Here is an 11,728-nt window from a genome sequence, read left to right as displayed (position 1 = left end):
CATGTGTTGCCTTGACTGATGCAAACGTAAGTGTATACATTATTTAAGTGCAAATAGAAATATGTACAATGCAAATACAATACAAAATACAAAGCTTTCCGCTGTACATACTTGTATCTGTACTCTTCCTAAACTGAGCCCAAAGGAAATTGCTATTATCGCTCCACTTTTTCACATCAGGTGCTCTTTCACTTGTTTTATTTTGTAAGTTGGGTCTAAATAATCTCTGATGAACTGAATGATTTATTGTTTTGTCTTTTTAGGCTGTGTATGGTTTGAAGGAAAAGGTAAGGATTGGGAAACGTAACTGAGCGGATTAGCTGAATTTGATAGGTGTTTTACTAGCTGTAGGATCAACCATTTTGCTCAACACTATTGAATGATTGTGAGGAGATCACATCAGCACCCCACAGGGCGTGCCCCACATGCATATCTCAGCATGCATTGAAAACATCTCCCATACTTGTCATTGAGAGATGTTCCCAATACATGGTTGGGATGTGATGTTGGATGCCAATGTAAACTTGATTGTGGGCCATGTGCATTTTATGATGGGTATAGAGCAAAATGATTGGTCCCACAACCTGTAAAACAGGAAATCGGTTTTGGTCCTCACAAGACTGCCCACACCATTCGCATAGTCCCTTGCAACCTTGTGTTGGAAATATATCTCCATGAAAAAAAGCATACAAGTATGGAGATACTCCCAATGGAAGGCTATGCAAAAGTTGTGAGCACTGAAGCCAATCTATCAAATTCAGCCAATCCTTTCTCACTTCAGCTCCAGCTCTTAAACCGTGAAAGGAAACACGAATCTGGTTTGAGTATGCTCGAGTGGCCCTAGAAACGTTACCCCTGGTAGAATAAGTTCAAGAAAAGGGAGTTCAGTTTTTTACAGGACTTACTCTTTTTCCTTTTTAGCTATGCTGATTTTTCCATGACCTGGTCAACATGTTCTGTACTACTCTGTTCTCCAGTGAAAGGAAAGGATTTAAAAAAGTGCATGGTCATCTTACTAAAATTCAGTGAGGAACAAGAAGGCCGGATCACAACATTGTTCAGAATCTCGAGATATAAATTCAATTCTCAACGATAAATTTTCCATTGTCGTGAGCGGATTAACCCCAAAAGAGAAGAGAACTTACTAGATCTCATACTCTGAAAGCAAAGTAGACCTCTTACATGAATGACTTAACTAGTGATTTTGCAATCCTTTGCGGGAGTATCAGCAAACTTCCACGACCAGTGTAACATATTTTCATAGGTTCTTGCGCCTGCCACCTCATTGATAGGTATTGCATCAGAAATCTCTCTCAAATCTTCTTCAGTGAGTTTAACCACCACCGAGCCAATGTTTTGATCAAGGTTCTTAATTTTGGTTGTTCCTACAGAAATTCATATAGAGGATTAGAAATAATAGTTAATGCATTTGTATCAAGCTTTTGTGTTAACATCCTACCCAGACGAATACAATTACTACAGAACAATCTTTAGCAAATTCAGTTCAATCTAATTAACAGAAACTATAAGCTGCAAGAAGAGATCTGACAACTATTTGATCGTTAAAAGTTCAAATGAAATCATATTTTAGAATTGGCATCATGTATTAAAGCATTCTTTAATGCCAGTTCCTACTAATCATTCTGAAACATTGTAAACGGGAGGAAAAAAATGAAGAAAAAAAAAAGAAAATTGATGGAAGGAACTGAGCAAAGCATAAGCTGAAAATACTTGTTCAGGACATGTATTGTTAACATTAAATACAAGAAAGTTCAAACGGAAGCTCATATTATACATACATGTACAGTATTTACCTATTTACAATATAGGAAGTGGTTTTATTAGTTTTTTCCCTCCCGTGTATTACACTTTTAACATATATGGCGAATGCTGAATAAACAAGGAAATTTGATATAAATTGCTTGACTACAAGAATTTGTGCGTCATTCTGCTAGTCACATGACTTGGACCAAGCTTCAGTTTGAAACGTTAAAAGATAGCCACCAAGCATAAAATAATGTGGAAAATTGTTTCCAACCATATGATTTGCATAAAGAAGAAAAAATGCAAATGGCAGTGCTACTTAAATCATCTAGGTAACTGATGCAGGACCTTTGTGATTCAGCACTATTCTTGCAACTAAACTCAGGTTGTAGGTGTACAAAACAGAAACAAATATCAGATTAAAAGAAAGAAGAGAAAAGAAGAGAAGATGAAAGAAGATAACCCTAGGCAATCACACCTAAGGGTGAGGGAAATCACACCCCCAACTTGACAATCACACCAAATTCTATAGAGAAACCTTCTTTGTTCATCAGCCAAAGCTGTCTTTCCAAATGAGCCTTACAAGCTTAATAAGAAGCTTCCAAAGGAAGAAACTTGCCCCCCAAGTTAGCTTGCCCAAAAAGCCACTTACAAAAAGAAGCTAGATTAGACTAAACCTGCCCCAAACAATTACAAACATAAAGCCAAACAAAGGGAAATTATTGGACTAAGACCTGTTCCCAACACTAAACATGCAAAATTATAAAAACACCCTTGCTGTCCAGAAATGTAAGAAAACCAAATAAGTCCTGTCCAGCAACAAGCTCAACCACACAAAGAGCATCTTAAGGTGGATTGAAGACTCTAGGGTCTTCCCAAGTTGATGCACAGCTAACCCAGCACCCATGGGGGCCCCATGTCTTCATAATGATGCCAAATGAGCATAGGAGCAGCTTTGGTTCTCTTTTGATATGCCTTAGGTTGATCCCCATCAGTAACCAACTCAATCTGTGATTATGTAGAGGACAAGCTCTCTCTTATGCTAGATTATTACTAGTCAATTGGTATATGTCAAAGCCAGGAACATGATAAGGGAATGAAAATGATTGTTTATTGATATAAATAGAATCAATATAAGGGGAATCACAATTAAAATACATCTCTAATGAAGTTTGCAGCTGTGCTAGGATGAAAACCAATAAATGTTACTGGGACAGCTAGAAAGCAGGAAAGACAGTAATATTTATCTGTTTGCTGCATACAAAGTTACAAGAGCAAAGATACCAAAACAAGGAAGCAGGAAGCAAGTCTACTATCTGTTGTAATGTCATCTTAGATAACAGAAGATTGTACATCATAGAAAAACAAGTTACTGATCAGTCCCCTGGGATATTACTGATCTTGTATTTAGTGTACTGGCTAAGACAGCAGGCAGTGATTTGTAGCTGACTTCACAAGTCTAATCATCTAAGCTTTGTCCCAACCATTTGAGATCGGCTACATGATAACATGAATACTGTTTCACAAGTCAGGATCCATAACAAAAGAGTTTGGCAGAAGTTCTAATGCCAGCTGCCAACCTGACACAATCCTCCTCCTTTATCTGGGCTTGGGACCATAAGTGTGAAACAAACTCATACTTGCAGAGTTTGACTTCTCCAGTCTCAAAACCACAAAAAAAAAACGTTCTATAATCGGTTCCAATTTTATAAATTTATTATATATTTGAGAGCATCAAATATAGAGTTACAGACATTCTAAACCAAAGGGTCAGAATAGATCTCTAATCCCACTTTCTGAAGGAGGATTATCATTTCTTTTTAAGGAGATGATTCTCAATGGTAATGATAGTAACTTTTCTAATTTATAGAAAGGGGATGTTAGTAATAATATATCCTGGCATGAAGAAAACTTACTCACCAGGGATAGGGACAACATCATCCCCTTGGTGGAGAATCCATGCTAGTGCTAATTGAGCAGGAGTGCATCCATGCTTCACAGCCAAGTTTTCAAGCCGAGTGAAAAAGATTTTGTTCTTTTCGAAGTTCTCCCCCTTGAACCTAGGATGTGAGGGCTAATAACAGAACCATGTTCATCAGTTCACTGGGATTATCCATAAAGAAAGGGTTAAAATCTAAAATCATTCCCATCCTATAGAGTGTTCCTATGTGCAAATAAGAAGAAATAAAAAGATGGCCAAAATGCATGATCAAAACCATCTTCATACCAAGAAACTATTTGCAGGTAAACTTTCCACTACTGCCTTCCCAGCAAAGAAGCCCCGACCAAGAGGGCTGTATGGCACTATTCCAATGCCAAGTTCCCTGCAGAATAAAATGTAGCAAAGGGTATTACTTGCATATATTAGAATAAGATGGTAGAAACAAAATCAGATTGGCAAGATAGTGAAGGAAAATATACAGCAGACAATAGTTGAAGTCTATGATGTTTCACTTCCACAAGATAACAAACCATTCAGCATTCTAAATCAAGAGGAGAAAAACTAAGGAATTTAAACAATTGAACTCTTTAGAGATGTTTCTACAAATGACTTGTTATGGAAATGGACTGAAGTGGCACAAACAGATACACACAAAGAAGCAATGAGAATGAAATGGAAACCTCCAGGACCATAAATTTTGATGAGAGCTCTTCTGGCAATCCATTCCAGGAAGGGCAGGTATGGGGGGGAGGGGTTAGAAACCATCAAGGACGAATAGTGGCCTTGTTCTTGGGGTCAATTGGTTTTGGAACTCGGTTAAGGCTGAAATAATAGTCCTATTACAAGGACTAAAACTAGCAATACAGCTGGGTGGAGAGCTCGAAGTAGTGGGAGACTCCTTATTGGTCATTTCTTGGGAGAAACAAATCAACTCAGCCCCTTGGAATTATTGATTTTCCTTTAGGAAAATTGACTTTCTAGCAAAAAGTTATAACTCAGTTTTGGCTGGGTAAAAAGAACAGCAAATGGGTTGGCAGATGTCCTAGCAAAACAGGGAGCTGACAGATCCACATTATTTTGGGCAATATTGTAATCTGTGTTAGTAAAAAAAAGGGGGGATGGTAAACCAAAATAGGGTGGGCAAGCTGCTTTTCTGTTGAGTTTTTGGGCTACTGTGTAGCTACAACTTTGTACCTTTCTCAAGCATTAATTAATGAACTCATTTTGCTGATAAAAAAAAGAAAACAACTAAGGAATTTAAACTTGAAATCACCTTACATGAAAACATATATATACATGGGACAAGAACATAACAAATACTCCTTGAAATTAAATCGTTTGCCCAAAAGCTAGCTTTGCTCAATATGAAGATTTCTTAAGAAATTGAATTGGGATTTTACATATACCTGCAAAGTGGGATAATCTCTTCCTCAATTTCACGAGTCCAGAGAGACCACTCCATTTGTACAGCAGTTATGGGATGAACTGCATGTGCCCTCCTTATTGTGTCTGGACTAGCTTCAGACAACCCAACGTATTTTATCTTCCCCTCTTCCACCAACTTTTTAAGTTCCCCCATCTACCTCCTCAAAAAAAATATAATTTCAACTCCAGTTATCCAGAAAAGCATATTATCATTAACCAAGATTGGTTTAAAGAAGATCTAAACTTTATATAAGAAAAGAATGGAAACCATAAGTTCCAAGATCAACCTTCCAAAACCAAAGGAAGAAGACAAGAAAGTACTTACAGTTTCCTCAATTGGTACTGATGTGTCTATCCGGTGTATATAATAAAGGTCAATATATTCCACATCCAGACACTTCAGGCTAGCCTCACAACATGAACGGACATATTCAGGAGTACCCTTAACTACAAGATGAGTTGGCTCCATTCTGAAAATACCAAACTTAGTTGCCAGCTGGATGTTCTCTCGAGGCAACTGCTTCAGTGCCTGCAAAACTTTAGATATCTTTAATCACAATTGCAAGAATATCTCTCATAACCAACCACAACAAGTTACAACCAGTGTTTTAAAAGGCGTGGGAGGCATACGCCTGGAGGTGCACCTCCAGGCGAGGTGCTCCCAAAACGCCCTGAGGCGATGCCTCTTGCACTTTTTTCATGAGGCATGTTAGAGGCGTACGCCTCATGCGCCTCATGCACATCTGATATAAAAAGACAGAAAAAAAAAGAAAAAAGAAAAAAGAAAAAAAAGGAAAGGAAAGGAAAGGGAAGGGAAGGGAAAGAAAAAGAAAGAGGAGAAAAAATTGAGTTAGGGGGGTCTTGCTCCGCCTCGGTGAGCGAGCGAAGCGAGCTCACCTCTGCTTCGACAAGACCCCCCCTTTCAACTAATGTTATGCATCTTTATTCTTTTTAATATAAAAGATTTTTATTAAAAATAAAGAAAATATGAGATCCCCCCTTCCTCTTCATCCTCCTCCTAACCCCCCTCCTCTTAAGGAGGCTTATGCCTCCTTGTGTTCGGGAGGCTTATGCCTCTTGCGTTCTGAACTACGCCTCACACCTCTAGGTAGTGGAACGCCATGCGTCACGTCTCCGCGTTTTAAAACATTGGTTACAACTTACAACAAGAAAAACCACTAAAGTGAAGCTTTAGTTAATTGAGCCAAGTTATTTATACTGCAGAAATTTCTTGCCTAATTTCACATTTTGTTTGAAGAAAGGAAAAGTAAGAAGCTTCATCAACATCATGAATTAAAATGTGGTTTGCAGTTATGTGATAATTTTAACTGTATAAAGCCAATCTTTTAGAAACCTGAGGTGTTGAACCTTCAAACCTAACCTTAACTTAACACAACCTTCTTCCAATACACTTAACCCTAACCCTAACCTAACCTATTTGAATACAGACTCCTTTATTGATACTCATTTTCAAACTAGGACTTTTGTTTCTCATCACACTTCATACTTTCTCAATTCCATTGATTGCGGCATCACCATCACTTCTTTTGTTATGCCTTACTTTATTATCAAGACCTTAACCCTAGTAAAACCTAATTTTAAATCACACATTTACTAAATTCATACAATGTCCAACCCCAGCCCAACCCCATTTGGATCAGTTGGATTAAAGTTGATCCCAACCTATAGAGAAAACACATAGCACAATTTCCAGAAAAAAAAAAATTTGTCCTGCCCCTTTCCATTAACCAGTCAGAAAAGAATGTTAGCCTAGTGCTCAAACTATAAAGAATCACCTTACTTGAATTATACAAAACCAGCAAAGACATTTACCTTTCCTACTAGGACTTCATTGGCATTGGCTCCATAAACATCAGCTGTGTCAAAAAATGTGATTCCTTTACTAAAAGCATCCGTGATTATTGAAATACCAATCTCCTCAGAGACGGGAGCATTGTAGATTCCAGTTAGGCCCATACAGCCAAACCCCAACTTTGAGACCTATAAAAGAAAAATTAATTAGAAAAAAAAACATTTATTAAATACTTTCCACAGTGAGCAGGATAATTTCAAATCCCTCCCCCACAATACAAACGGAGCACAACAATCATTCCCCAAGAAATATTTGTATTAGAAAGTAAAATGCCCATGGTTGCAACTCTAAGGCCCCGTTCGTTTACCGGTAAATAAGTTTGGGAAAATTGATCAATGGATATCTTTTTCCCATTGACCAACTTTACAATGTTCTTTTTGCATTTACTAATGGGCCCTACAGTAAAATAAACTCCATTTACCTAGGTAAAACTTACCCATCTCTCAGGTAGGTAAGTAACTTTCCCACCTAGGGGGAATTTTATAAAGCATAATGGGACAACTTTGCCCATTTTTATATTAGCTTTCTATGGATAAAAATGTCATTTTGTTACTTACCTGGGAATCCTGGAAATCAAAATAACATGGGCAAGTGCACTTACCTAGGAAACATTTACCCTGGGTAAGTGCCCTTACCCAGGTAAGTTACAAAGATGCAAACGAACGAGGCCTAATTTAATTCTTCCATGTATTAAGTTTTCTCACACAAAACCTAGATTAGATTGGTTTTTCAATTTTCACCTTTAATTGTACCAATCCCCATGACCTCTATCATTTTAATCCTATTGTGTTTCCGCTTATGCCCCGTTCGCTTTTTGGTAAGTCACTTACCTAGGTAGGTAAGTGCATTTACCCATGTTCTTTTATTTCCCATGTAAATAAGACAATGACAATCTTAGCCATAAAAATTCCATTATTAAAAGGGGCATTTTTGTCTCATCCAAGTATTGGCAACTTTCCCCTAGATGGGAAAGTTAATTTACCCACCTAGGAGATGGGTAGCACTTACCCAGGTAAGTGATACCCAGGAAAATAAACTTTCACTGGTCCCCACATAAATCTGAAAAATGAACATGGGTTTCTTGGTCAATGGGAATCAAAATCCCATTGACCAACTTTCCCCCCTCTCAAAATCCAAAAAAAACACCCCTTAGTTATAAATGAGGAAAAAATGAAATTTCATAAATAGAAAAATTATTGCTGATAAGACAAAGACTATAAAAGAAAAGAGTAGCCACAATGATAAGCAAAGCCCTTCCTATCCCAGAATTTACAAATTATCTTTAGTCAAATTCATCTACCTAGGAATTCATTTTATCTGAGCTATCGTATTAGCCAAAATCTCATTTAAAAGGTGAGCTAGGCCCTAGAGTTATGCTTCCCACTGTTTTGACACAATCTTACTGCATTAACCATGTTTCTGCCAATTATCAATGAAGATAATCAAGATTGTCTAGCAACCTGAACCCCATTAGGACCCTCGCTTCTGCTTCTATCAAGTTCCCCATGGATCCAGTAGAAGCCAAAAAGTTTGACCATTCAGCTTAAGGAAGAACCTACCAACCATAGCAGGTGCTTAGTTCCCCTTAGAACTGCCATCAAATTGAAGTTTCAGCACCCCATTCAGTGGAAATGAGTAAATGCTCATAGGATCTCAAGAAAAAAGAACTTACCAACCCTAGATGGCACTCAGTTCCCCTTAGAACTGCCATCAACTGAAGTTTCATCACCCCATTCAGTGGGAAAAATAGCTGCTCATAGGATCTCAAGGAAAACAATGGAGGATCTAGATAAGTTTCTTCTTAGACCAGCAGCTGAGATGCCTTTAATTCCTCTGGAGTCCACCCATAAGCTAAGGAACAAGAGCACCCATACTTTCACAGGCTAAGAGTAGGCCTGGACATTATAAAAAATACACCTATTTTATTCTCCTCGCACCTCCAAATGAATGGATCTATTCATTGTTTAGAAGTATTTGAAATGAATAAAGTGATTTACTCAATCTAGACCGTTATGGTTCAATCATCAAATCTAATACTTTAATGATTCATACAAAATTTGACTAATTCATAGCATGAAATTTGGCCATATAGCTTCTATCACCCCTTAATTCTTGCATGTAAGAGCTTTTCTTTCCGTTTCTGTTTTTTACCTTTCTGCCCAAATAATTGTTTTTCACTTACAGCACAGCACATGGAAGAGTTGTCTAAGTTATCAAATCCCTTACTCTAAGAGGCACAACCCAACAATAGCTATAGCCCAGTTAAACAGTTTGTGCCTCAAAATCCAAAATTTAGTGCCCAATAGGGAGGGCTTTCACGTAGCAGCTTCTGGCTTTACAAGGTGAGCTCCACTCAGACAGACCATAAGCAATGTTTGGCCAGAAACACGGAGAGACAAAAAATAGTATCTTACAGCCGAAAATATGGCTTTCGACTTAAGCTTCTTTTAGTGGCTTCTCTAAAGCAGCTCAGAGAAAACAGCTTAATCAAAGCTTCAGTGCTCCCAAACGGGCCATTAGACCCTTCGGTTATCAAATGGCATGTAGAAAACACATACTTACACCCTGATCAAACCTCACTTTAGTGGGAGAAAGAGAACAAGAAAAACCAAGAATCTTTATAGACTTGAAAGTGTCACCATATTCAAATTTCAAGATGTTTCCGCTCTTCAGGTAATATTTGGAGGAAGTCATTGCTTATAAAACAAAAGCTCAGTTAACTTTACAATGGACAGAAAAAGATAAATGTTTCTATAAAATTTCAAGACAACAGAAACATACAAGTGAATTTCAAGGATGTCATTAATCCATAAATGATTATACAAGAATTCCAATGAAACTCAGGAAAATTGTCTAAAAGTCATACACACCATGGAGGCATCTTTAAAAATCTGCAAAGGAAACATTCTGCAATGCCAATAAAGTCAGAAATCAGGTTGGCTTAAAAAAACTGCAGAGACAGCTGCCTCATCCAAGATGGCAAAATATTGCGCTTCATCACCAATTTTTCAACTTTACATGCTTAAAATGACTCAGCCATAGTTTCTCACTTAAATAGGTAAGGTTTCATAAAGATTGAAATTTGTCTCGCACCTAGAAAATGGTATTTCTTCATTTAGCCCCATTGGAACTTCCGTAAGGGAAACATGTAACTCATGAAATAGCTCTATAGCCTAAAGATAATTGAATGCCATCAATCTCAAAGTCCAATGCATTGATGAATTACAGGATTTACCAGCATTGGTGATTTACAGAGCTGATAACATAACAATAAGAATAATCCAACTGGCATTTATTTCTTCTCTATTAATAATTGAAAAAAAAAAAGAAAACATTTCAAGTTTAACCAAATCAGTCGGAGGATAAATAAACAGTGAGAGCACATTGCCCTCTCTATCAAACTACACCCTCTGCAGAAAATGAATATGACAAAAAAGAAGAAACTTAATTTTTCTTGGAGATTCTCAAATGGGTAATCGAGGAATTAAATAGGGCTTTACCTCAAGTCCTAGATTTCCCAGTTTCACTCTGGGAATTTCGACCTTGTGTTCTCCCGCCATCTTTCTGATCTTAATCTATCTGCGACTCGGAGCTGAAGGTGAGTTGGGTGAATTCGGCCGATCACGTAAAAGAAATAGCTGAACAGAGTGAACAAGCGGGAGAGTGGAGACTGCTAAAACAGCGAAGCGAAAAAGAAAAACGCGACAGAGATTTTTTAGGTAGTTGTCCATTTTCATTTTTCCACGTGGCACCACCAACCACCTACCTCATTTAGTTGACTTTCGATCACTGCTATTATAAAAGAGAATACGGTCCGATTCACGGTGGATGTTGAAGCCACTTCATCGATCTACAAAAAAAATCCGAAAACAAGAGGCGTGGTCTTATCATCCACCGTGAATCGGGCCGTTTTCTACCTAACCAGTAAGATAGTAACCAACCTCCTTTCTTGGAAGTCTGGAAGCTGATAGAAAAAGCAACCCAATCCGCAATCACCTACCCATTGCAGTCTTATTTTTTACGCTAGGTATATAATATAGGGAAAAATTCGATTTTATTACCCTGAAATTTTGGGGTAGTTTGAAGTTTGTACCCGAATTTTAAAATGTATCAATACAGTATCTAAATTTTAAAAAAGTGTTAAGTTGATCCCTGTAAAAATTATCATTCAAAAGAAGACACTATTGTTGATCCCTATCAAAATTATCATTCAAAAGAAGACATTATTCATTGTCTTCTACCTTAAGAAACCGGTTGAGGTGTTTGAGATTCTAGACTAGTTATTTCTAAACTAAATCAGTTGGAGTAATTGTCTTCTACCTTTAGATCTGAAACACATTCTTATCTAGTTATTTCTTTGCTTTCAGTTATTGTTTCCCTCTATTATTTCATGTTTTTTTCTCTCTTTTTCTTTGAAAATAACTTGTTCAGTCTCAAGGTAGAAGATAATGATCAGTGTCTTCTTCTGAAGGGTAGTTATGACATTTTCAATAGATAATTGATGACCGGTTAACGATAGGGACCAATTTGACACATTTTGAAAGTTTAGGTACTGCAATGACACATTTGAAAGTTCATATACCAACTTGACACTACCCCCAAAGTTCAGGATATTAAAATGGAGTTTTCTCTACCTTGCATTCTTTATTTTAATGACTTATTTCCTTTTGCTCCTATGAACACTGAGTTTTTTATAGCAAAAAAGAGAAAATTCCTTAAAATAA

General features: G+C 37.3%; 1 protein-coding gene across 3 annotated transcripts; it reads right to left on the bottom strand.

Annotated features, from left to right (window-relative positions):
• Window positions 1–990: 990 nt before the first annotated feature.
• On the bottom strand, window positions 991–10,702 carry LOC104613225 (putative aldo-keto reductase 1). 3 transcript variants are annotated; one of them, XM_088895122.1, is made up of 8 exons: window positions 10,505–10,664; window positions 8,677–8,899; window positions 6,965–7,132; window positions 5,457–5,660; window positions 5,113–5,285; window positions 3,992–4,088; window positions 3,685–3,838; window positions 991–1,385 (listed from the first exon to the last, which is right to left on the bottom strand). In XM_088895122.1, the coding sequence occupies exons 2-8, from the start codon at window positions 8,728–8,730 to the stop codon at window positions 1,192–1,194; spliced, it is 1,044 nt and encodes a 347-aa protein (XP_088751248.1). In that variant the 5' UTR covers window positions 8,731–8,899; window positions 10,505–10,664; the 3' UTR covers window positions 991–1,191. The 3 variants fall into 3 exon arrangements, with proteins under 3 accessions (XP_088751248.1, XP_010279258.1, XP_088751249.1); XM_010280956.2 differs by lacking the exon at window positions 8,677–8,899 and having other exon boundaries at window positions 10,505–10,697; XM_088895123.1 differs by lacking the exons at window positions 6,965–7,132; window positions 8,677–8,899 and having other exon boundaries at window positions 10,505–10,702.
• Between the last annotated feature and the right edge of the window lie 1,026 nt (window positions 10,703–11,728).

Source organism: Nelumbo nucifera, chromosome 1 (genome assembly GCF_055504915.1).
Source record: "Nelumbo nucifera cultivar China Antique chromosome 1, China Antique-T2T, whole genome shotgun sequence".
NCBI classification, from domain to species: Eukaryota; Viridiplantae; Streptophyta; class Magnoliopsida; order Proteales; family Nelumbonaceae; genus Nelumbo; species Nelumbo nucifera.
Note: the sequence above shows the minus strand (reverse complement) of the source record. Positions and strands in the feature narration are given on the sequence as shown.